This window comes from Passer montanus, unplaced genomic scaffold, assembly GCF_014805655.1.
Source record: "Passer montanus isolate IOZ18808 unplaced genomic scaffold, ASM1480565v1 scaffold1, whole genome shotgun sequence".
Classification (NCBI taxonomy): domain Eukaryota; kingdom Metazoa; phylum Chordata; class Aves; order Passeriformes; family Passeridae; genus Passer; species Passer montanus.
In genome coordinates this window covers 21,956,520-21,984,471 of record NW_024356504.1, presented here as the reverse complement: position 1 = coordinate 21,984,471, position 27,952 = coordinate 21,956,520, and the positions used below count along the sequence as shown (strand labels likewise).

The 27,952-nt window shown below is 38.0% G+C and overlaps 1 protein-coding gene across 1 annotated transcript in view; it reads right to left on the bottom strand.

Annotated features, from left to right (window-relative positions):
• The window catches only part of MGAT5 (alpha-1,6-mannosylglycoprotein 6-beta-N-acetylglucosaminyltransferase), an 83,575-nt gene extending 58,481 nt beyond the window's left edge, over positions 1-25,094 (bottom strand). The window contains exons 1-3 of the mRNA XM_039702336.1: positions 24,880-25,094; positions 9,155-9,543; positions 5,060-5,227 (exon numbers count right to left, since the gene is read on the bottom strand). Of these exons, the coding sequence (XP_039558270.1) occupies positions 5,060-5,227; positions 9,155-9,392 (406 nt within the window). The 5' untranslated portion in view covers positions 9,393-9,543; positions 24,880-25,094. The remainder of the gene's footprint in view (positions 1-5,059; positions 5,228-9,154; positions 9,544-24,879) is intronic.
• Positions 25,095-27,952: the final 2,858 nt, after the last annotated feature.

Genomic DNA, 27,952 nt, shown 5'->3' with positions numbered 1-27,952 from the left:
AACCTTGAGGCTTAAATTCTGATTTTCAGACTAGCGCATATTAAAGTATTTTTTTATGATATACAGCACAGATAATAGCTCAATTCAAAAGTGTTCCCATCAGCAGATTTCTGATGAATACAGAACTTCTATAGTATTATAAGGTCAGAGTATTCACATCCGATCAAATCTATTCACCAATTTTATTTCTGTTCTCCTTCTGGTTTTGATAATTAAATATAAGTACCATTCTTACTTTAATTCATTAAACTGTTCTCTTGTTTCCATTTCAGTCCTGAAATCTGGTATCTGTGGTTAGACACAGACTGTAGTTAAGGGTGGTTTAGTTTATGTAAGGTCTTCTTTCCCTTCTCCTACTAATTAACACATTCTCAATTCAATTCACATTATTCATCTCCAGCTGGTAAGAGTTCTTTAAAGAGGGAATTTGCAGTGTGAGCTGAAAGCACTAACAACATATTCAACCAAATGAGCTAAAGGTTTCAAGATTTTAAATGCAGAGCACAAAATGCTTTCTACCAACATTTTAGAAACTTCTGTAGCAAAGTGTTGGTATGATTTAAAGAAAATTAACTTTTCTACCTCAAGTCCATCCTCACACAAGCTGTGCTGCTGTGTTCCATTAGCACTACTGAAATCAATGCAGTGTTAGGAGAATTCAAGTAGTAGTCAAGTGGTTAATCAAAATGCAGCCCAAGGGACCACTAAGAGCCCCCTTCAGCATTATTAACACAGCTTTGCACTGCAGTGGAAAATATTCACCAGTGGTCTTCTGCACACACCAACTGTGCTGTGACAGCCAGGTTTGAGGGCACACAAAACTCCCCAGCTCCACACAACTGCCTTTGTGGGAGGCAGGGAAATCTTAATAAATACATATATGCAGTGTGGAGAAAGAATACAAGGAATAGGGCACAATAAACACAAGTGAAAGCAAAACATCACCTCCATGACACTGCTACCTTGACTATCAGAGCCAATGCAGTCCCACACCCTGCTGCACACCCTGGTACACACTGGTGCCCTGTGGGGACACTCAGTTTGTGTTCTGAGGCACAGCACACCATGCTGACTGAAGAAAAGCCTACTCTGGTCCTCTCAAGACAAGAGGGCAGCTTCAGAATTTAAAACAACATGCAGTATCTTAGCTTTTTTAATCTCTGCAAGTACAGGACTAGGGTGGAACTGTGGCTGCAGACTGCTAAAACTAACGAGGCTGTGTAACAAAATTAATCAGAGAGCCATGGAAACAAATTCACTGATCCTGAGGCTACCTGAGTCTTTCCCCCATGACCCAAAAGGCTTCAGTGTGGCAGCCCCAAGCCTTCAGGAATAAGGACATGGAAATACCACGACAAAGGTCCTTCTCACCATAGTAACATTGTAAAAGAAAAAAAAGAATTCTTGTAGCATTGCCAAAGCTGACTTGTCAGCCTGCCTTGCTACATATTCACGAAGGATGCCAGATATCTGACAGGCATCCAAGCCATCATGTCTTAAATGACAAGTATACACTGAAGTCTGCATCTTAATGAGTGACTTGAAAGATGTTAAAACTGGAGTTGTTAAAAGGGAACTGAACAGCCAACACAGCAGAACAAGTTAATGCAGAGAAGGCAGGAAAGCTGTGGAAGCTTTGAACAGACACAGCAGCAGCGTCCCCCCTCGCTGTGCAGTGTTCATGCAGCAGCCTGAGCCTGGGCTGTCCTCAGCCTCTGCAAGGGTCCTCCAGCACCAGCTGTGTGCAAGGGGAAGGCTGAGGAGGATTTAACACAAACCCTCACTATCTCATTTTTATGGGATCAAAGACACACAATGAAAATCATTCAAAGCAGCAGTTTTCAAGGTAAAATAATGTTTTGTAAACAACCAGTCTGGCAGACTTTTCAGTACAATTATTATATCTGAGGCATTAGATGGTCAAGATTATAAAAAATTTAGCTTGTCACTGAACAAGCACAGAAAGAGTAATGACCACCTCTAAAGGAAACCCATCCCACAACACAACACAACACACTAACCCCACCCCCACTGCTTACCAAAAATAACACATGAAGAAAACAGAGGATTGATTCTCTGATCATGTTTGTGCAGATTTCCCTACCTTATGAATCATGATAGTGCAATTCTGTCCCAGAAAAATAAAGGATTTCTTTTATCATTATGGTAGAAAAGCACAACTGTTAAAAACTAAATTGCCTAAACCAAGCTGATCTTGTGCCTGTCACATGGAACCAAAGATGAAACTACAACAGTAGCAGCTCTGTAGACCAGCTCTGCTTCAAAGTGTCATGGTTTTGTATTTCCCCATTTCTGTTTAATCATCTCTACAACAGCAACTTTAAATCTGCTTAGGGTGTCATTTGTGGCAGTGCCTCAAAGCTTCCTGTTGTAAAGGCTGGTGAGAATTCTCATCTCCTAGGCACCCAAAGTTTAGATTAATATTTTCCTGTGTGTATGAGAATGTAATACTTCCCACAGATGCAAAAAGGATGGCTATCAAATATCTCAGAAGCTTTTCAGATATAACTTAGATAAATAGAACAAAAGAGAGACAAGGAAAAACAGCTTTATTGCTTTTGAAACCAGTCAGCCAAAGCTTTATAAGCATTTTTATATTATTGCATAATGTAGCTCCATTGGAAGCAGGACTCTCGTAGAAAAGTCTGCTAATGACATTGCACTGTTTCACTGACAAATAAGGTCATAAAACACAATTTACTGCAGTTTTAAGCAGCAACTCAAGAAGCCTTTAAAAAAGATTATCAAAATTATTAAACATTATGTTAATCAGATACTTCACAAACACTATAGTTGTCCAGAAAGAAAGACAAAATTATTAACCATCCCTAACATGAATTTGTCTTAAGTCAGCATTAAAATATTACAACTGTTAAAGAGAGGAAGGGTAATCCTAACATGCTTGTTGTGATCACTTCATAGTGTAACAGCTGAATGTTATAAAGAAAAGTATCATCTGTATTTGTACACATACCTCTTTCAACTCCAGTAAAATGACAAACTATTGGGTAACAAAATACCTTCACCACAATTTTCACATTACCTCAATTGCTCTAACACAATATAAAAGGGATGTAATTGAAATATCACCGACAAAACCAACATTGGTATTGTCACAATGTCCTCACCTAGCTTATTTTCTGAACAATTCCTTCCCAACAGAGAAGATACTTATATTACAATTATGCTGGAATCATATGGCTTCCAGAGTGTGCTGTCAGGGAACTGCCACGAAGGAAGAAGTAGAGACAAGTTTTCCATTTCCATTTGGCTGCCACTGATCTGAGTAATTGCCACTGATTGCTTCAAATGGATGAAGAGCAGGCACTTAACACAGGGATTAGGTTCAAACTCTACTCTAACCCCAGGTACTACCCAGCCCAGAGGTACCTGAGCACTGATATCATCCAGTCATCAGCTCAATGCATTAATTGAACCTTAAGGAGCTCTTACCTAAAGGTTTTTCCTGTTGCTGCTGTTGCGTGGTTGCTTCAGACATTTTAAACTCAGGGTACCAAGAGTCAAAGGTAAAAAACCTGTGGCTCTAATGAGAGGAATTGTGTTCTTTGCCACAGAGCAGGCCTCAGGCAGTGAAAAGTAATGCAAATGGAAAATTCTTACCAGGCTCCTTCAATGTTGCTCCAAAATTGTGAATCTAGCCTACTCCAAGAATAATAAACAACATTCAAATCACCCTAAGAACTGATGAAAGGTGTTTCCTTTTCAGGTAAAAACAATGAACCTTTGTCTATAAATTTTAAAGCAACAACATGAGTATTCATGTTCCAATTATCTGCAAATCTAAGGAAAGAACTCTCTTTTGTCCAGCTACGTAAAGAAAACATACAGTGATGTTTTTCATTTTATATGAATGGTCCAGACTCTAACAGTGCTGTAATTGTTCACTTTCCAACTCAGTGGAAGTTTTTCCAAGATCTTGTGCTGGATGCAAGGTCTTGTTTTTCCAAGATCTTGCGGCAGGAAGGTGGCACAGCCTGTCAGCACCCTGCAGGTGCTGCATGTCTTCAGGTGCTCCTTCCTGATCTGCCTTCAATTCTACCAAGACAAGACAGATGGGGGAGGGAAAGGTCTTGTCTGACCAAGAGATAACAGGACTTTAGCACCCTGGTACAGATACATGCAGTTAGGACTGAGCAGCTGAGAGCAACTCTGCTGCCACACTGTCATCAGGCAATCACGTGCAAATCTGCTTTCCTATACTTGCTCCAGTGGCATTTCCCTACCAAAGGCAGCATTTGCTTCTCTATTTTGAGAATTTCAGCAAGTAACACCTTCTCAACAGAAATACTTATTTTTGTGGGAAACCCAAGGACAAACAAAACACAGGAGCACAGTTAACAACTTATTTACCGAGTTGCTTTAACTCTTCTGCTCTGTTCTCTTTTGGGACTGCAAAGATCATTGGACGTACACTCAAACTTTCCTATGAGTCAGGACTGCCAGTATCTCTTTCAATTTGGTGGCAGAACAAAACAGTTCATTCATTGAAAACAAAATGAATGACTTCAAATCTCAACTCAAAACATGTTTTTATTTTAACTGAATGTACCAGGCAGGTGATCTCTCTGTGTCAAATCCTAAGAGCCATCAAACACTGCAGGGAAAGACATTTTAAAATCATGACCAACAAATACAATAAATGTTTTCTTTCAGTTAACTACCAATAAAGTGCATATGGTAGAATGAAGCCTAACCTAAATAGTTAGGCTTCAAGAGAAAAGATCTCCCCAGTTTCATCATTCTAAAATGCAACCATTTAAAGCATGAAACATCTACTATAAATGGGTGAACTATTCCCTTGAGAAGAGATTTTGATTTTCTAATGTGTTCAACTTACCACAGAAAAAAGACCTTCCACTAAGCTTGGACTTCAGTTTGTCATTGATAAAGGCTAGACTTTGAATTTTTTTTTCCAAGACATTCCAAATATCTAACACTGAAAAATCATGTTATACTCAAGAGAGAAAAGGTTCAGATTAAATAGCTCATAAATAATTTTAGTCATTGCCATACACACCTGCTACATTAAGCTTTTCAGCTGCTCCTAAGCTGGGAGCAGAAGTGGTGGTATTGTTGGTCGAGTTTGCTCCTGTTCCATTAAGTACAAGATTTTCCACCTTGGACTCCAACTTCCCAATGCGCTGCAAGATATTATCCAACAGGACTGCAAGTGTCTTTTTCAAATCTGCAAATGAAAATGAAAAGTTAAACTGCTTAATAATGCAGTGCACAGTTGTTAGACAGAATCAAACAATAGATACAAGAATGAGACTGGAGATATATATATATACACACACACTTTCTCAGTGCAAATCTTTGCCATTAGCAGCTCTATGCATTCATGTTCCCTTTGCTCAGCCTCAGATCCAAGTTTCCTTAGCCATGGAACTTGTCAGCCTGTATATTTTATGAAGCACAGTGCTACCCATAGATATCCACATTGAAGGTGAAATGTGAGCCTTTACGGGAACAGAAAAATGCTTGCTTTGCAATGGCTCAAGTAATAAGAAGCTGCTTAAGTAATAATGAGTCTAAACCTAAATCCATATTCAAGCACTATGAGAGGAACAGTCTGTTGATACTCAGCCACCTGGGAACAAAAATCCCCTTCCTCAAAAGGACAGCTTTAAGCCAGTACAAAAACCTTCTCCTGCATCTCCTCCATGTAACCAGCTCCTGCACTGACAAATTAAAAATAGATCATAATTTCTCAAAAAAAATTAAGTTCAACCTTTCTGTTGTATTCACACAACACCAAAAGTCACGTTTCCTTTCTTCAGTCTGCTGGTGGTTGTCTCTGTTTGCTCTGACACAGGGCTTCCTTGGCATGGAAGGCAATGAATAGTAAAAGGAATTTGCATATCAAATGACAACACAGAAAGAGTTCTCTGATATTTTTTTCCTTGGTTTTCATTTTGTTCAGATTCCTTGAAGGAACACAAGACACTTTGGCAAGTTAAAAGAACTGAGGGCAAAAGTAGAAAACTAGACCACTATCAGACAAACTGTGTAATTATAATGGCAACAAGCCAAAGAAGATGAAACTATTGTCCTTTGTTCATTTACCCTAGTAAAGATTAAGGAATTTGGTACAAGAAATTTACATTATTTTTCCATTTAGTTACATAAAATTGCATGTGTTTTGGTATAATGTATTTTCTGTTTTACACAACTTTAGAATCAAATAATGTTCTGATCTATAATAGAAAACTTTTCCATATATCTGAAGAGATTCCACTGTCTCTACAGCAGTTGTGGTTTTGCCACATTCATTCCATAATTTTTCTTTCCAATGACTATCTCAATTCTTGTGCAAATGAGACTAAATAAGAAAATGCAATTACTTTAGAAAGCTTATAGTTGTTTTCTCCAAACAAAAAGGAGAATCATATTTATTCCATGGTGCCATAACAAAAGCCTTTCTCATCATAACTGTGTTTCCTTTGTCCTGTAAAGATCAGAAGGTAAAATCTGAAGCACTAGTCCACACATCTGGACTATTTTAAAAGGGGTCCAGAGGTTATTTAGTGGCACAGTGTGCAGAAAAGGAAACTCTGGACTTAACATGAACAAAACCACAGTACAGAAGGAAGAAAAAAATAAAGGAAAAAATGTAAAAATATTTCAGGAAACAGTGAGGAACAAACATAGCCTACATAAAAGTATACACTGATCATAGAAACAAAAGAGGTTCGAAATAATTGTTTTTTAATTCAACACATTGATATGAGACACATCTTGTCAGAACAAAAAGGGAAGTGGAGGCTAGTTCGAGAAGGGGAGGGCAGAAGCACAGATTCACCAAGTTTTTGTAAAAGACCTGTTTACTGCTATAAAGAAAAATCTAATATTCACTGTGTATATCTGAACCATAACTTTTAAAAGGAAAATATTTGAGCCACCTACTCGACAGGTGAATACACAGCACAAAGAAAAGGTGAGGAAGTAAACAAGCTGTGCAACCACAAATAAGGAATTACTGAAAACCTTTCAGTAGGTAAAGGCAGCCAAATCCAGCAAATATTTAATTTATTCTTGAACATGGAAATCATGACTGTGCTCACTTAAAGCAATCAGAGGATAACATTAAGAAATATAAAAAGGCTCAATAAGCAAGAGCATTAATTTTCACAGAATATTGAAGAAATCTCTACCAATTATTATTAACATCAGTCATTAACGTGTTTATTTGTGAAGAGCTAACCTGATTATTTGCTAGCAGCAAGTCATTTGGTATGCCAAACAGGACAAATTAACTTATTAAGTAATTACTTTACCCACTTTCATAAGCTATTATTTAATATGGTGCTATTCACTCACTATAGTGCTTTTCCCTGAAATATTTTAAATAACTGCATTACCATTATTTTCCATATTTCCAAACTACTTTGTTGAAAACACCTGGCCAAACTTAAGTCTTTAATCTTAAAAATATTCTGAGCCATGGACTTGAAATTACTACACAAACCTTGGCTTTCCCTTCACAGAAGTGTCACAAAGTTATTTCACCTGCTTCCAAATGCAGTTTAACTTCTCCTTGGGAACTTGACCAGTGTTTGGAGGCAAGTCAACTTATTCCCCAGCAAGATTTGGAACAGGAAATTAATGCCACAGGCAACAACTTGCAGGGGGAACTTTGCTTATGGATATCCTGTACCCATATTAATCCAGTTACCTTCAATATGTGGCGCCAGATTGTTTGGGGTTTGTTGTCTATTTTCTTTCTCAATTCATCCACCATCAAGCACCCTGCACAGTAACAGGACACTGGTAATGGCTATACAGCAGATAAAGTTTTGTTCTGAGTCTAATCACACAATCCTCTAAGGATCTCCACTTGCTCAGAGATCCTCAACCCAAATATTGATCTAGTTTCGCTCGTGTTGCTTTGTAAGGCTACAGTTCCAGTATAGCTCAACATGCAGCCACAAATCTGGAGTAACAGAATAAGGGCAGGTTGTTATTTAAGCAATGAAGCAATTTAATTGTCAGCTATGTTGGGGATAATAATCTCATGCATACAGGCAAACAAATGCACACCAACTCAAAATTTTGCTTTTTAGAGGAAAAAGGACTGGTGACAGAAACAAGACACAGAGAGAACCTTCCAGCACGATATTTTCACTGCATGCACCAAAAAGTATAGAGTATTAACAGAAAACTAGAGAAAAAAGTTATTTTTTCTCAGCTATTCTATCTGTTGCATCCTAGTCTATATTCTTTGTCCAAGCATACAAAACCATCTACTCAATTTCTTCAGAGCTGAATATTAAGACAACTACAAAAGAAAGCAAATCTAAATGACTTAGTTTAGTCATTAGTTTTCCAGACATTCTGGAAGTGCACAGGTAAGTCAGAAAGAAAGGGAGTCTAAAAATTGCTAAACAAGTAAAGTGCATTATGTGATCTTAACAGACTGAAAAGGAATCATACCTAACCTGAAATTTGATTACATTTTATTTTTTAGTAATATTTTCAGGTAATGTGCTTCATTCTTTTCTGCTTGCTTTGTCTGACACATGCACAAAAACTTAATTCTCATGTACAAACTGGAAGAGAGTAAGCATTAAAAACAACTGCCAAACAAAGCACTAAAACTCACAGAGTTTTCTGCCCTGAGGCAAATAGGATATACTTAAGCTTAATTTAGGATTATACCAGATAAATAAACTTAAACATTAAGTAAATTTACTGAACAAAGAAGTGAAATGGGATAGACGAAATAAATAGCAGGTCTCCATTTTAAAATAAGGCAAGTTTTTCCACAGGGAATTTCTTACATCACTGAAATGAAAACTGAAAAGCCTCCCAACTTTCTCAAAAACACAAAAAAAAGTTTTTTTTTTAAAAAACTGAGTTCTAACAAATAACCCAAAGCATACTGGATAGAGATACTAGACAGACATAAGAAAAATTAGCAGACAGCTTCGTTTTCAAGTGACTGGAAATATAAAGTTTGTCCCACTTAAAAGGGAAGGCCATTTTCTCCATTTGTACAGAAAATGCACAGGGTAAAGTACTGCTAATTGAGCTGCATTATGAAGTAAAATCTTTGGACAACTGAGGAAAAAGCCTTAATCAGATTATCAAATAATCCAGAGAACACACTTACCATATGCTGTCACTGTCCCAACATAAGGCCCATCAACTACATTTTTATTTTCTTCAGCTAATGCTTTGATGTATCTTTTGCTGAGATCCAAAATTTGCTCACGCAGGACTGAACTGCTTTCGTGTTGTGTTTGTTGCTGAATAGTAAAATGCAGAAGCATCATTCCCCAGATAAAACCAAAAGTCACCAGAAAAAAGCCTAGTTTCTGAGAGGACAGCTTCCATGGAGAGAATGCCATGATTCCCAACAGCTTCACACAGTTCCTACAAAGGTTCCTAAAGCATGAAGCCAAACAGCAAGTTCATGGTCCAGGTATATAAATATCACAGAGCAGGACTCAGTCTTATTCCAGCTCCTTTGTCAACACATATCTGTATTTCAGTTCCATCCTGTTGCAAGAGAAAAGAAAAAAAAGCACAGTTAGCACACCTGGAGTTTTTACTACCCACTCTAGTTCTTCCCTCTAACTGGTACAAACCAGGAGCAGCCAAGATGCTTGCTTTGTAAATGGTTAATTTGCATGTCTCATCATTGTACTGTGGCAGCCAGAGCAAAAAGAGGCTGAGAAAAGCACTGGAAGGACAACAAAGCAGCAGTGATGTGCCCGAGCAGGTGGAGAACACCTCACAGCATCTGGATCAAATTCCCTGCCTGAAGTGGTTTCTAAGCTGTATTTCAAAGTAAGGCTGCTGTAACATATTTATTTGTGTGTGTGTACGCAAAACTTCGCAATGTTGCCAGTGCAGCAATTTAAGACAATTCTCAATGTAATTCAGCTCTCAGAAAACAAGTAATTTTAGCTGGCAGTGACACTGCTCGGAGTTCCTGGCAGGAGCTACAGCATATGGCTAGATAGGTGATCAGGAAATCAGACTCCCTCAGGGGTAAAGAGGAAAGAAGAAATCTACATTATTTAAGCCAGTACACTCTCCTGGCTTCCACTGCAAGCAGTTGGGAGGCTGCAATAATGTTCTGCTCCTGTGTGGCCTCTGCTGTGCAGTCACTCCTCAGCCATAAAACATACTCCAACGAGGTTACTCTTTGCAACTAAATCGAAAACACAAACTTCTGAATGCAGCAAAATGTCTTTGATATATAAACTAATATTCTCAGAGCTTTTTTCATACACAAGGGAAAAGGAATTGCAATAAAGGCCTTCAAGATACAGTAGGACCAACTTTCAAGGTAAACTTAATTATAAAACTTGTCATGAAGAATCCAAAGGCAGGAAATGGTCTGTGATGAGAGTTAGAGGCAGGGTCCTTAGCCTGAAGTCCAACTAGAAGAGGGGTAATTAAAAGGTAATTAAGTGTAACCTATCATGTTAGAACGCAGATTTGGTAAAATGTTATCCTTTTAACTTCATAATGCTTCCAGACAGGATTAGAGAACATAATGTTCCCTTCCATTCTGTGCTTGCACAGATAATGCAGATGTTGCTCTGTTTTAATAGGATAATTACTCAGATCCCTGCTAGCAGTGCTCCTGCTTGTTAAAATTCCCTGTAGATCTTCTGCTTCCAGCTGAACCAGGAGTTGTGCAGAGGGACAGAAATACCTTTGGAGCACTTATCTCCAATGTGACTTGAGTGTGCACATTGCACATCACAGATAAAATTGATTGTGGAAGTGAAGGCGCATTACTTAAACTAAAAACAGGCAAGGCAGACACTGTCCTGTGCCCTCACACTGCTAAAAGAAAAATCTGCAGCCATCTTTTGCTTAAGGAGGAATGGGGCAGAGACATTAATTGCAAATACAGTGAAAAACATCATAAAGCCCCCAAGGTGGCTTTTTTCCCACTGAAAATATCTCAGGAAAGAAAAGGAACAGTCTCAACAGAGAAAATTAAGGACTCTGTTTAATGCTGCTCTACATAAATTTCAGTTAATTTTCCAAGAAATGGCAGGGAGAAATTTTACTTCATTCTGTTTGTTTAACTATAGTCTTGAGATATTTTTGGTCTGACTGAATAATAGAATATTGTTACTTCATTAAATGCTGAAAGTTTTACTGTTCTTTTGCAATATTGGGTGTGATAAAATATAGAAAATGCCATAGTGAAAAACAATATAATGACTTTAAAAAAATTCTAAAATATTCCAGACAAATTCCCTCAGTGACTTAATTTCAAGTAAGTACTGACAACATCCTCTACAGCAATAAGATCTGTGGTTAAATAGTCAATATTTCTTCCTCAATTATCACTTGTTTGTGAAGAAGAAAACACTGAATAAGAAAGTAAATCTATCACCATCATATTTTAACAGACAAGTGCTAATGATTGTTTATGACTAGTTGATAATGGAAAAAAAACACCTCTGAGCATAATTAACATTAAAAACAGCAATTAAAAATGCAAGCATTTCACAGGCTTCTTTTTAAAGTTCTAGAACAGAAAGAAAGATGGTACAAGAAATAGTGTAATGACACTGAACTATGAGGATTATCTCCTTAAAGAGGTGTTGACTTTTCTGTTCTATTTATCAGCAGAAAAATAAATCTTAAATCCACTTAAAAACTGTAAAAAGGTAGAAAGCAAATATTAAACTTTTGCCATAAGAAAGGACTACAATTCAATGACAGATGGAAGAATCAACAAACCAACAGAAAACCCCAAACCCAAAGATCACCAACAAGCCTTATTTTTCCTGAAGCAATTTCAATGGCCAGCAACTTGATGAGCTCCCCACAACATGTACTTAACTAATTAACCTTACAGCCCTGCTGGTGGCCATGGAGGTTTATGAAGTGCACAGCAGAATCCTGGCACTCCCATGGGCAGCTGCACTGACTTCGGTATATATTTAATAAATATTTATATGACTTTGGTATATATTTAATCCCAGATCTGACAGCTGCCAAGGGCTGCAACACAACTATTCCCCAGTTACTGATTACCACATACCTATAATGAGTCATTATTTGGTACCTAAGTGGACAGTGGACTGAAGATACCAAGGGGTGATGTGGAATGCATGAAGACAGCAGCACAGAAATGTCTCCACGTATTTCTGTTTTGACAGGAAATTAATAACTGAACTGAGCAAGAGCTGAAGCAATAAAACACATTTGTCTACCATAATCACTGATGGATTTTGACTTACAAGTTATCTCTCTGCCCATACCAAGTAAGACATCCCAAAACTCCAGGGGGTAGTATTTCCCTTATTCTTCTGCACATTTTATAAAGGATATAAGAGGTTTCAAAGGAGGTAATCCTGTTAATTACTAAGGCTTTTTCCTAGTCTAGTCTCCAAATGCACATATCTAACAAGGATATGGACACCCATATTTGTTTGTGCTTCTAAGACTCACAGGTGCTTTTTTTTACCCACTTCCCACCCCCTTTGTAAGCTTTGGAAAGATGTGGTCCCACTCTAAGATATCTCTTGAAATAATTCCAACACCCTCTGGAAACTGGATGCTTTGGTTGTGAGTTTGTTTGTGAAACTGTTAGGAAGATAATTCCTCCTGATTTAGAGCAGTTAATGTACGAAAACTAAACACCAAGTGTGAAAAACAGGATGAAAGTGAAAGGATACACGAGGCAGGGACGCCTCTAATAAACAGAATCTTTGTCATGTTCTTTCTTAAATTCAACTCCAACCAGCCAAAATCTCACCACAACTGAAAGAAGATTCTGTGGGTGGTAGGCAGGTGTTTGGGGTTGTTTTTAAATAGACTAGTTACAGTTCTGTGAAAAACATACCACAATTTACAACTCAACTGCCCCTACCTTGAACAAAAATTATTCACATATTTCATTCAAAAAGGGCTAACCTTACACCTATTTAACCAGGCATAAGAATTTCAAAATACTAAAAGCACTATTATATAGCTTCATCAGAAACACATTTTTTCTGTTCTGTATTTAATAAATCCTGTCCAACAGCTGGTCAATTCACTAGTTAGAGAGGATAACATTACCATGCTGATGTCATTGCTACAAGAGAAGCCTCACACTATCAAGAAGCATCTCAGATAAGTACCCTAATTAAAGTGATCTGTGTGTCAAACCACATATTTCTCAGCATTTTAAGATTTTACCTTTTTTTTCCTTTTTTTTAATGCTTAAAATAGAGTACAAACAGTTCATCTTCATGTGAACAGATTTTGGTGACACATATCCACATATTCCTCTTCACTTTTTAAGGAGGAGAATTAATCATCTACAAGAGATTAAGCTAAGTCTCTTTATAAGTATGTACATATACACAGCTTGATATTCTCTGTCCAATCTGTACCTATATTAGAAATGGTACTTAGGGTAAGCTAGGAACACTACTATCCTCAGGACACTCAGAATTAAATCGGGATACTCAGGATTAAACTCTTCATCAGTTGAATGCACCATTCATCCGTAGTTACATAATTCTAAAACCTTAATTGTCTGTAGCCAAAGCAGAAGCTCTTGCACCCATAAAAACAGCAGCTTGAGTGGTATTTAATTGTTAGTTTGTTATAAACTCAAACCTAAGTAACCTTACACATCATGACTAGTAACCAGTCTATATGTATTTTTGTACAATGTGGCTCAGTAAAAATAGTATTGCCACTGCTAGGAAAAGGCCTGTATTCCAGTGCCAAACATGCAAGTCCCAAATTGTGGCCTCTTATGCTGAAGAAATTATTCTAGGAATAACAGTATGAGCTAGAGCTGGGTACCAGGTGCCTCTTGTTACAGCAAACAGCTTAGATATGAGATAAGAACCAAGGGCTGGGAAATAGAGGCACAGGTTGAAAGGAGAGGCCCCAAAATTGTGAGTTACTCAACAATGGTCAAATACTAGTCAATGATAAGACACAACCTTGAATTTTGGAAAAAAACCCTGCTTTTCTTTTAACAGTAAAGAAAAGGCACCTGTGACAGGCCCATCAGGGCTAAATCCATGGCACCAGCTCTGTGGTACCCTCTGCTCACATTTATAATGAAACTTTCACACACTAATTGCTTTGACTATGCAGTAGTAATGACCAGGAATGAGTAAAAACCAGCCTTTAGTAACAGGTATGTCAATGAATGTCAATCTACCCAAGTTCTGTTACAAAGTTTAAAGCTGGTTTTAAACTATGTTCCATCAGCCTCCTAAACCTTCAGTCACAGCAATCTCTCATTCTCTTACATATATCCATCCAGACACTAACAGTGTGTACTCACGCATGCCACCCTGCCTGACCTATTTTCCAGATTGTTTCCTCAAGAGGGCAAGCTGCCCTTCTGTTTGCAACTGTTTGATTCTGTAGAACAAGCTGTTGCAGACCAGCCAAGGACAAACACCAAGATATGAGCTGCCTCTATTCTCACCAAGGGCGTGCTAACCTAAAAGCTGATGATAATTCAAGTGTGAAGCCAGTGGGCTGCCAGCACACCAGAGCTACAGCCAGCAAACACAGGGTGAGTGAAAACACCTGCCCTGTCCCAGAGCTCCTCTGCTAAGGGGTGCCAGGAGTCAGGCTTCATGCAGAAACTGATGCAATACATCCTAAAATCCTCTAAAATCTCTTTTCTAATGAGTCCAAACTGGGAGTGCTACGTTTTAAGAGTTTAAGCCAGACAAACTTCCAGTATACATAAACTAGAATTCCAGGTTGATGTTAACCACAGTCTCCTACTGCAGCTGTATTGCCTAAACAGATGTGCACTATACCCCAACCAAATGCAAATTACTGGATTTCCTGGTATTGCAGTTGTTTATTCCTGTGGGAATATCCCAGCACCTTACCCAACCCCAGCTGGCCAGTCTGTGCTCTGAAACAGTGCAATCTGTGCTGTGATTGTGAGATGTTGGCTCCCTCAGTTCTTTTGAAGGCTCAGTCTACCTTTCCTTCTTTCAAACCACAGCATTAACAACGATAAGTTACGGCCTCCTACTTAATGCAGGCAAGTGAAATCAAAGAACAGTCACATGCTCTGTTGGTAGAAGATAAGAAAGGATCAGAGAAGAGAAAAAGAAGCCTGATTTCTGATAAGATTACTTGCATTTAGACACGATTTCTGCTCATACCATTGTCAAGTGTCTTTGTACCACACACATCTTGACTCCAGTACTGACACTGCAATTAATTAACCGATACACTTAGGAAATATACTCCATTAACAATAAACCCTCCACACATCTAAACAAAACTTGGGGGCCTCAGTTACACTGAGTGTTCAGAAGCAGTTTAGCTGCTGTTCAGCCACTGACCATGTCAAATGCATAAAGCAGAGGTCAGACAGCAGGACAGCCAAAGGCTGAATCCACACCTGCTTAGGGTGCCAAGGGCTGTATCCTGCCTGAGTGGGTCACGGAAACAAAAGAACATTCATTTCAATAGGTCAAGTCATAAATTTGAAGCCACCTCAGAAGAGTTTTGTTAATATTAACACAAATTAACACAAATTTTCTTCATTCAGTTGTGATCAGTCCAATAAAAGGCAGAAGTCTGATAAAAAAGCTGATAGAATCCTGGAAGGAGCAGAAGCATGTGAGCAAAGCTCATAATACTAACTCAGATCTGCAAATCCCAGGTCGAGATGAGGGCTTCCAACTGGTTGAAGTTGTACATATTCCCTACACACCTCATAGGCTCCTCAGAAAGAAGAGGTAGCTGAAAAAAATCATGCAACTATACCAGATTTATGCACACTTTTGCTAACTGCACATTTTATCATTTACATTCCTTAATATAGAAAATAAATGCACAGAACAATTTCTTTTAACTGTATGATGGAGTCTTAGTTTTGCTGTTCCTACTGCTGCTCAATTTTATTTTCAGCAATGTTTCTGCCAAGCCATTCTCTTCTAGCTGACAGATGTCACTGTGTCTTCTCGCTCACCACCCCTCTACAGCTGAGGTGGCACCATGTACTGTGCCTGAAGTGGCAATTTGGGATGTAATCCCATGAAGTGAGAAAAGCAAAACAACACTGGGTCACAACAGAAGCAGCAGGACAGATGGACTGAGGGAGACTAAGAGTATAAATACTCCAGGTTTGGGGTTTTTTTAGGTTGGGGAGGCATGTTTGCTTTCGTGCATGTGCATGTAGTACAAATTGGCAGGAGGTAGTGGGATGAAAGTTGAAGGAAGGGAAAACAGTCTCTGATAAGGTGCCATAAAAACAAGTAAATTTTCATCTTGAGGCAGCTTGCCTTCACTTTCAAAAATAAATTCCCCCACTTAGAAACAATTTGGGTGGCATCCCACCTTAATTCCCCCATGTGGGTCTGTGCTTTCACAGAGCATTCTGAAGTGTTTCAAATTATCTACCTAGCACATCACTTGCTGTATTTCAGTCCTACAAAAATTAAACCATCTGATGTTCTTCCTTTCATGCTGTTTGCTTACTGTGATAATTCAGGGAGGAAAGAGTATAAAAGGAAAAAACACAAGAGATAAGGGGGAAAAGGATCAGAAGAAAATCCATAAGGAAAAATCCTTATGTGTTGAAATCCTTATGGTACATACACTGTTTACTGATTAGAAACACTCCAGGCAATGCATTTAAGAACATAATCACAAACCAACCTGATCTTCTTTCAGTAAACTGAATGAATGTTAGGACTAGGAACAGGACTTCAATGAACTTCAGAAAATCAGAAATGTTCCTGACCTTGAACATTTTTACAGCCATTTACAGTCAAGGGACAGGGAATATTAATAACCTTCGTCTTGCTGCTGCGTTAAAACCATATGCCCAAAATAGCATTTTCTCACTGAAAAGAACATTTTGGAATGTCAGCATACTGACCAAGAGATTAAGAATTAGTTTTTGGCTTTTTCTGGGTTTTGGTTGGGCTTTTTTTTTGCAAGAAAGTAACTTAGAGCCTGAGAGCCCCAGTCATCATCTACAGAATCCTAAAAGCAGTGAAAAAAGTACCCATAAGCATGTTTTCATGGCTTCAAGAGTCCCTGAAGCCCACTGCACAAACAAACCTTTAAGTTACTTCATTAATTTTAATGAATTTTAAAAATAGGACTCATGCCAGTAAGTTTTATCATATTTCTAGTGTGGATAAGTGCCCATGTTTTTCTCTTCCCCTCCTTGCAACTCCCCCCAGTGAAAGGCCAATATATGACAGCCTCTTCTGTCATTCTCAATTTTACATTTGGCACTTGTGCTCTGTTAGGGTAAAACCATGGCACCTGCAGAGAAGCAGGGCCTGCCCTTTCCAGGTCACCTGGACAATCTCCATAGCAAAATCTCCTTGGTTCCTACACAACAATCCCATGTTCCGGTAATGCTCTCCCATTTCCTTAGTGCACAGAGTATCTGTGGCAACAAGAGCTGCAAGCATTGCTATGAGCTTATGCAGAAAGCTTTATTTATTTTTAATGAATAATAAAATTAACCTCAGCCTATAATCAAAGCAACCAAATTATGAGGCACTCCAAGAATGACTAAGTTTATTACATAGAAATTGGATCCATTAGCTCATTTCTTGCATCAAGCTGATACTCCAGGCTCCAATCTCACCCGCTGCTATTAACCACAAATCAGCCTGTTACATCACATCTTGTGGTCCGTCCAAGAGGAAAAACAAGCTACTCTCAACAGGAGCTCTGTCCAACTCTCAGAGGAAAGTCAAAACCTTCTTTGTAGTCAGCAAGAAAGCTCTCATCGATGTGGATGCCCAGCTATCATCCCCTGTCAAATCCATGGTCAACACACTAAATGTGGTCTTCAGCAATTGTCCTGGACCCCAGACAGACAGCCAAAAGTAAATACAAGTTCTAAGGAAAGATCCAAACATGTACTTGCTCAAAATACTCACCATACCTGATTGAAAAAGTATTTCAAAAATAGAAAACAGAGAATATAAGTACATCTGTGTAAAAGAGTTAATTTTATTGCATTTTCTACCATTTACTGGGAATTGTAGATAATCAAAACAAATATAAAGTCTCATTAGATTTGGTTTAAATTAATTGTTGCTACAGGATTCTACACACAAACTTTTTGCAAAGGACAAACACCAAGGGAAGACAGCAGAGTCATAGTAAAATAGGGAAAAGCAGAAATAAATATATAGAAAATGTTTATGTGCATGCTATTAAGCAAGTGCATATCAGATCACAGGGAGGACAGAAAAGTAAACAGCTAAGCTGAACATTAAATGAGTCTTCAGAAATATTTATCTTTTGTTGCTTTAGAATTTCTTGAACTTGGGTCAAAGTATAACATTTCTTCCAATGGATTTGTTCTTGGCAAGCATGTTGAACACATTCCAGCTTATGTGGCTAGACAAATGGTTGAAAGTACAAGCTGCATCTCCAGAGAACAAAATTTAATGGAATTAAAATTTCAATACTGTCACCTGTTTGGAAGCAACAGTGCTGCCGATTATTCCATCACTCTGTATTTAAGACCTTTATTATTGAAAGGATGAAGTTTTAATTTGTAATCTAATTCAAAAGTTAGTAGGGCAGCAAAATATTTTAACCCCTTTCCTGCATATATGCTGTTGCTTAATACATCAGGTGCTTTTCAACACCTGATAGCACCAAAGATTAGAGAAGCACTTTTAATTGAAATCAAAGAATGACAACTGCCAATGTTTCTTATTTCTCTTTGTAAGGAGCAGCAACTTGTCCCACAGAGATGTCAAAATATTTAAAGGGACATACATGAAGTTCTGTACATGTGCAATGAAGTTCCATTAGAAACCTAGTCACAGAAGGCAGAACCTTATAGCAACGGGCTTGGAAGTAATGTTAGAGGAAATATCAGACAAAAGTTTCACTGTTTACACAACTCAGCCATAAAACAGCAATAACATCACACAAAACCTTTGCACATGATTCTCACAATGCTGTTAAGATTTTTAAAGCTTTGTGAGAAAATACAAGAAATAGTGAATGACATGGCCATGACCCCAACAGTATTTTCAAAGGAGAGCCAGGTGAGGGCAAGCATAACCACATTCTATCCTGTCACTGACTGTAACCACAGCACTGCTGGGAGGGCATCAGCTTTCCAGTCATCTGCAGGATCAATAAACTACACAAGTTTCCTCTGCAAACAAATGAGTACTTAGTTTATCACAGGGCACAACTTCTGAACTATTTTGAGTAGGTGGAAAACAGCCTCCCCTCTTTCAGCATCTCTAGACAGCTGTAGAACAACTTGTACTGGCAAACTCTGAGGAATAGCTCAGTTTCAGCTGTAGCCCTTACAAAGCTAAATGGGGGAAAAAAAAAGAAAAGTGACGTGCAGAAAACAGCCGGCACAGGCAGCATAAGGAAAATGAATTAGTAATAGGATTTTGTGGTTTCTCCCCAGACTACTGCTGGGAGGCAGGGAGACGCAGGACAACACACAACCCCACCACCATGATAAAAAATAATGTGAAAATGTCCTAGCAAGCAGCACAGGTTTCTGATCTGATGTTTTGGACGACACAGTACTAAAGGATGCATACAGAACTCCCTAAGCTCTCCTCATTGCTTATACACTGTCATTAACAACAATTTTCCTCTTTTTAGCCCCTCTCATTCCCAGGTTTTCAGGTTCTCTAGATAGTGATAAGCTACTACTCGAAAAAGCTATTTCATCTGCTGGTTCTGGTCCACACAGCAGTAATGGTTTGGGTAATGAACTTTCTTTAATGCCTCAGTGCTTTTAATAAATAATCCTAATTACTAGAAAGGCCTCCTTTCCAAAGCATGCTTTGTTGAAGCTATTATCAATACTCCCATTCCAGGTTTGGTAGCAAAAGTAGCTTCATTTTCAGTGCTGAAAGCAAACCTTTATTCCCCCTGCAATGCAGTTTCAAAGTAAATGTACGTTAACATCTTGGAAAATGTAATTATTTACAATATTGAATGCTTGAGTAGTCATGAGCTTCCTCTTCCTTCTCCAAGGCTCTAGGTATACTTGAATAAGAAAGTTGTCTTTAAGTAAATCAGAAAATAAAGCCTGAGGTCTCTCTTTAATAGACATAGAATCACAGCTTAGGTCTTGAAATCTGTATTTATGTGAGCAAATACCACAGCAGAACAGGAGCACATCTGCAAAAGAACCTGATAGGTTTTGAGGACGTGACATTCACACCACAGGCATTTCAGCTCAGAGGTGTGGGTGTCTGGCAGTACTGGCAGGATGGTGCTTTGGATTGTATCTAATCTGGTTTTAAAGAATAAATACCAACAGTTCGAGAACACCACTTGCATTCCCGGAATATTTTCATTACGAAGCAACTCAGTTTGTGGTCTCCTAGAGTACTCCATTATGTTTGTATATATATATATATATATATATATATATATATATATATATATATATATATATATATATATATATATATATAGATAGATAGATAGATAAATGAAAGTGTTATTAGCAGATTATCAATTCACTTCCAAAAGCATGTCTCATGCAAACCCATGTTTGAGCACATTAAACTTCTCTGAGCTACCAAACTCATTCATGTCATAGATACGCATCAAGAAAATTGCCAAGTAAGTAAACTCATAAATCAACTGCCTGTAGTTATTGTCTCAAGTAACATAATGCAATTTGTAATGTTAATGGCCAAAAAGATATACAAAACTTCTATCGCTTCCTTTACATGCACTTTGGTTATGGATCAGCACACAACTGCAGATTTACTAAGAATGCACTTGAAAACAGTTCAGCTCATGTATGAATGAGCTTTAACTTTATCCAAAAGGGTTTCTTGAGCTCCTGCAGCTCTGTAACCTGCTACGGCTGCCCACACCAGATATTCTCCTTTTTACAGCCCCCTAACCATTGCAACAAAATGCAAATACTGCAAAGATTATACCAATTCAGTTTTCTGCATTTTTCTTTTTTCCACCTCTTCTACTTTTTTCTTGTTCCCTATCTTCCCTTAGTGCAGAGGCAGAAGCTCTCTCAGCCAGCTCCTGATTCACAGAAAGCTTGTAGAAATTTCATCACAAATTTGACTGAAATTCCAACATGAATTGGAAGTATGAAGGAAAAAATTGGATGACTGAGTCTTGTTTCATTGGGAAGTCACAATAGAATAAAATTAAAGAGGCAGGAATTTTGTCTTTCTGCATTCTAGGTGCAACAGATTACAGATAAATAATATTATCAATAGGAAAGCAGAGCTAAGCTCTTCCTTTTAATTATGAGGAAGAATTTGCAAACGTCATCAGCATTTCATGGATGCAGTAATAAATAAAATTTTGGAATAGCAGATAGGAGAAGAAAGTTGTAGAGAAAACAGTAGGTAAGCTTGAAAATCTGATGACTGGGGCAATCACTGTAACAAACACAAAGTAAGGCTGGTAAAGAAATTGAAAGTTGAGGAAAGGGGAAGAAAAAAAAATGCCCTGAGTGACATGAGGTAAGCAAATATCTAAATGCAAGTCTGAGAGAGTAAAGGAAATTAATGTTAAGGACATGTAAAGTTACCGAGAGCAGCCTGACAGACAAGGGCTACACAAACTGAATGGCTGAATACACCAGGTCAGGCAAGACCAAGAAAACACAGAACATGAAATAATGCTAAATCAACACTGTGAGTGATTTGCCAACAGACACAAAGGCAACTACAAGTGCAAGTGGCAAGGCAGAACTAATGCATTCCCATAAACAAATAGGACTTAAACCACTGATAGAGGAAACACTTTGCTTGTCAAAAGTTATCGCCATTTCCTGATACACTTCAGGTGCTACAATTTTCACCTTGAGTGAGAAACAGGTGGTACTTTTAGTTTATGAGAAAGTCACAAATAGTGAATAGGACTTCCTATATCAACACCTCCCTTAAATATAAAATATTTAAAATAACAGGAAAGTTGTTCAGAATGACTGTTCCTCAGTATTACCATTATTCTTATCAATACATCAACTTCACCAAAAAATTAACTTCTCATAGGGTCAGCTCTCTATGTAATTTATCTTCCAAACACCTGCATTGATTCAAACCATAAGGATCTGGTCCTTAGCAAATAGGATTTGATTCACTACATGTATACATTCACCAGTATAATAATTTCTACAGCTTTCAGTAGTCCTCAGGGCCAAAATGTAACATTATCTTTGCATAAGACATTATGGGTCTATGTAGATGTTGCTTCATAGGCAGTAAGAGGATTCTGGAGGCAGATGGTAACAGGAAACAAAACCACAGACACTGCAAAAACATACTCACCATCTACGTGGAAGATGATGAAAGCATTTGGTATAAATTACATATGAAGCATTTATGGCTCAAGTCCAAGGTCTAGGATCCCATTAATTACTGAAACTGGTGAACATCAATCCATGTGGTCAATGACAATTCAGAGTAATACCTCGAAATGCTCCAAACCAGCCACCCTCTTTCACATGTTTCACACACAGAGTCACATAGGAAAGATATTCAAAAACACCACATACCCACACAGCGAACCACAGGTGACAGAAGAGACAGAACTAAACATCTTTTATAGACTTTGGTGATTTCCATTAGTTCCTCCACTTCTATTTTGAGAATAAATTCCCCTCAATGCTCTGACAATGCATAATTAATTACATTTATTGACACTGAGGTTAGAACATGAGTCAAGTGTTGTCACATTAAATATTGCACAAGAGTGCCATGAGGGTTTTTTTGATACTATGAAATCTGAAGGTGTCCAAAGAGATGTTTTTAAACCCACCCTTGTGCAGAGTCGTGTTTAAGCAGTTTTTACAGGAGTCAGCTGCAGCTCAGTGCCTGTTACCAGCACACCACCACCTCCCAGCCCATGCACTCCCCCCAAAATTTGTATGCATTCACTTGATCAGGCTTTCAAATTATACTTTGCCAACAAAAGAATATGCTTTCTGAAGATTGGTAAACATGCTTCATCACCAGCAGCCAAACTTCAGAGCTTGCACTGGGAATCTTCCATGTTTCAACAGCTGGCTGCGGAGTGAGTGTCAAGCAAGGGAACACTCCCTTGCATAACACCCTTTTTGCATTTTTATATAAGCACTAACCAAGGAGCACACACTGCTAGAGAACAGAATGATTTTGCTGCATATCAGGTTTTCCAAATGTGATAAAATTTACTTAATCGAGTATGATTTAAATATCTCATCTTGCTCGTCTTCTCATTTGCTTATATGCCATCTAAACTTCAAACTCCAAATCCAACAAAAGAATAACCCACCAAATATTTGGTACTTGGCAGAGTTTTGTAGAAGCAGCAGCTCTCATTATTTAGTTTTTAAGTATTATAATGCACTAGAGGCAAAACTTCATTCGGAAAAAATCTCATTCTTCCCTGAAGGTCAGCCATTTCTGAGACAACTCTCAACCATCAAATAAGAACACTTTCATCACTTTAAAATAATAAATTTAGTGGGGCAAAAAAAAAATAAAATAAATCAATACACAACATATTGGGCCTGTGTATATAGTGATTAAAGAAAAAATTCCATATAGGACTTCTTGCAAAATCTGCTTTACAAAAATACAGAAAAAACCCATCTTTCAGACTGCATGGTAATGAAAAATAAAATATGGTAGATTGGCGTTTTCCCCCACTTAAGTCAACATTTCTATTTTTTGGACAACAGGGAGAAGGAAGGAGTTTGAAGGACAAAGCAGGAACCACAAATAACCCAGATCTAACATTAGCAGTGGGTGAAAGATAAGTGCCTAAGAAGTTTTATGAGCAAAACTGAAGTGACATTGTGAACACTGCAAGCAAATAAACATCAGGAAGATTAAAAATGCAAGCAAGCAAGACTTAGAGAAGTGTCAGCAAAACCACTAGCAAAAAGCCTCCCCACACTACAGCCAATTTCAAGGAAGTAGTTTTTAAAGTACAAGAACAGAGAATTTTTCCCTTTCAAAAAGAGAAAGGCATCAAAACATCCCACAATTTTTATTCAAGAATCTTGACAAGAATTCATTTTTAAACTTAGTGTTGCATACAAAAAAAGTAATCTACTGAATAAAATTTATTTTAAATAAAAAATATATTCACTAACATTTTCTACTCTTCATCCTTCGCTGAAGTTGTTTTTTTATTGCAATGTGGCAAGAAAGTTTTGGAAGCTCAGGTTTGGAAAGAATATGAAATTAAATACCTGTTGTGCAATTTTTCAAGAAAAGTAAACAAATGGGACCAGCTAAAACAGAGTAAAACAAAAACCCAAACAGAAGAAAGAATGAATTGAGGCAGAGAAAAGTAGTAACACCTAGTTTTCAACAAAACAATTGCCTCAGGTAGCATTTATAACATAATCACAATACAAAGGAAATAAAATATATAGAATTTTTAAGAAGGTAAGGCTGGTTACCAATTCCACTGACACGGACAACACATTCATCTCCATTTGACCTAAGCTTTCAATTAAAGCAGGAGGGGAAAACTAGCTTGTCCAGCAGTATTGTTAAGGGCTAAATTGTTGAGAGGTTTTAAGTCAATATATAAAATGAAATTACAAGGACACACCACAGCTCAAGTAACATATATGTGTGAAATAATATAAATGTATAAATGCAATTCCTGTGAATCACAGCCCCATAATCCTGACCATATTTTTCACAAGTCAAATTGCAACCCTTCTGTGTATTTTCCTGTCTGGAAAGTCAGATTCTAGGTACTAAACACATCAAAGTGGACAATACAGCATAGGCCACAGAACAACAAAAGAAATTTTAAACAAAGAGGAAAATTACCACAGCTCCCTCCTTGCCAATGCTGGGTTTCACTGAGGTACACAGAGAACACCTCCTATCATACAGAAAGGGTTTTTAAAGCCACACCTACCTCTCCAGACTGGTATTTGCTCTGCAGTAAATCCTGCTCAAGGATTAGGAGACTTTGCTCTCTCTGATACCAAGGACAAAGTTCTGTCTTGTGCCCAGCAACAAAGCCATGCAACCAGAGACAGGATGGACTGGGCCACAAAGAAACAAACCTCAGGAAGCATTGCCAACAAGAGTGAGAAAATCAGTTCCTTCTTGTCCTGCAGGCATCCCAGCAGAGCAGAGCTCGCAGGAGAGCTCTGAGAACAGTCAGGCTTTGCAGAGATTAAAGGGAGATTTCTCACCCGTGTCTGGGAGGAAGAAGGCAGAAAGCAGAAGGATGCTTTTCTCAGGGTGGATCTACAGGCAAAGCTACCGTGGGCAGCACGGGGCCTGGGGGAGGGAGGAAACCTCCCCAACCCTGCTGGGGGAGGAGGACGGCGATGTGAAGACAAAATGATGATGTTTCAGTGGGGGAACAGGAGGGGAGCAAAGGATGGGCAATGGGAACACGGTCAGACCAGTGTGTACAGGAAAATACAGAGAGCTGTCAGCACAGCAAGGCCAGAGAAAAATCCTTTTTTACAAAATTGAGACTAGAAAGCGGGGAAGTGTGTTTGCCTGTTAAAACATTTATGCTACGTGACAGGCTATACCTCACAGAAAGTGTGTCAAAACTCTGCAAGACTCACGCTTGGGGGTTTTCTGCCTTTTTATTCTTATTTTTAATATTCTCACATTCAGAATTTGGAAAGAGAGGCTGCTACTGTGGCTAGGAAAGAGTGGGAATGGAGATGAAAACCACTTCAAGAATATGAAGTTTGATTTATTAGCCTAATGGAGGCTTGCTGTGCAATATAGGATTTACATGCAAGAGTATGTCATTGCAAAATTAACACTAATTTACAGGGTTTTTTTTCTTAAATCAAAAGCTCTGTTACTATCCACATTTAATCACTATAACTATTAAGGAGTGAGAAAAAAATCTGAATCTCTGCCAATACCAACATCTTCCTTTACTACAGAAGTGTGCTTTAAATGGAAATAACACAAAGAAAAATAAGGGGGCTTTTGTCAGTCAAGCCAGATTACTGTCAATAAAAAAATGCTCAGCATTTGTTAACAGTTTCTAAAATATTTTGCCTTCTAAATTTCAAAGAATTGATGTCTCAGAGGTCTATCTACAGAAGTGTTGTTTTTACTTTAAAAAGGCTTCTTTTTGCATTTATCATTAAGTCTTTTAAAGCACAAAGGGTCCTATTCTTGAATTTTAATGTATCCAGCAGGTTAAAGAATCCTAGTGAGATCCTTCATGTTATGCAAAGTACTGTCCTTGAAAGTTTTTCTTGTTTTTACTCTTGAGCCCACAACATTAGGATTTCTTTTAATTAACTGAGAACTATAGGACAAGATGGGAGGGGGGGGGAATAAAAAAAAAGTCACTTTAATTATGGCAACTGTCAACAGCACAGCAAGAATTTTAAAGAAATCTCAATAAATATGCAAAGAGGCATCCAAGAGATTTATGAACATGCCTAAATACCCAACTAACTCCCACAACACTTAATGAGACACTCCTGGGTAGTGCTGTAGGTGTCTGAACACCTTCTACAAAGCAGACTTGGGGTATGGCTGAGCATAATTCACACCTGTAGTCCCCATCAACGTCAGTGTGGTGTGGTGGGCTTTTGGCACCTCCAGAAAGGCCCACACATTTAAGTCACTTCTGATTATCTCCATCTGTGCACATTTATTCCTGTACAAAATTATCTCATCTCTGTATATAGCTTAAATCTCAAGCTTAGACCTCGGGCTCACACATGGAGACAGGAATACTAACAGCAATTTATAAAAGAGTAGGAGTGAAGCTGGAGTTTTTCAGCACCAGCTTATTTCTTCTTTCTCCCTCCCCACGTCCTTCTTCATGTGTTAAAGAGGGAGGGAAATAAATTTTCTTTAGGATTTGGAATATTATATACTTGCTACATTTGGAAATATAAATCATAGCTGTAACAAGAACTCATGAGAATAAGAAAAGTTTGAGATTTGAATACTGGTACTGAAAGTTATCATTTCAGCTGCCCTTTGTGGTTTGTTTAAACATGGAAAAAAATTAAGAGACTTGCATTTTAAGATTTACATATTCCCAATTTTCCTCATAACAAGAAATTGAAGTTTACAGCTCTGCCTTTTTATATTGCATCAGTTTAGCACCTGAATTCAAGGTATTTTTATAGTGGTGCATTTTATATGTTATGAATATAAATACCTTCATAACTGATATTATATATTAATAGAATAATATACAGTATATTATACAGTAATATAGAGCAACGTAATGAATGAAGAAGACTCTGAAGCAAAAGTAAATATATATATATACACACATATATACATACACACCATGCACACATACACACACACACACACACACACATATATATCTATATATACATATATAGATATACACACACACACACACATATATATATATATGTGTGAAGTCATTTTCCAGCACTTGACTTTTGAGAGAGGGTGGTCAAAATCTGTTTAATTGTGGTATTCAGAAAAGAACGTGATCACTTCAAGGACTATCTATTCCCATAAAAAGTGTGTATATTTAGTAAAATCTTTCTTGGCATCATCTTCAGAACATTCATATTAACAGATGGAATAAAAATGTGGCTCACAGGCAGGACAGACTGACCTTCCAGGACAGGACTCATTTAACCCACAGGCAGATGGGACAGCAGAGTTTAGGAACATTGTACATTTCTGTCTCCAGTTAGTTCAGAAAAAGTTTTACTGGGTCAGTCACTCAAATCTGAAGACCTAATAGTATTACAACTTCCTCAGGTCTTGCAGAATCATAATAAACTCAATAAATACAGATATCACAGCCAGGACCTGTGCACCAAAATGCTGGGCCCCCTGCAAGGTGATTTATTGCTGTTTCAGGGGTTCACACTGCTTAGAAATGTGGTCTTCATGACACAGGACAAGCCTGCCAAGGACCCTGCAGAGGCTGCAGCAGGCAGGGACTGCTGCTGTGCTCCCTTAGAACTCCCCAGCACTGCACAGCTGATGGCACGGTG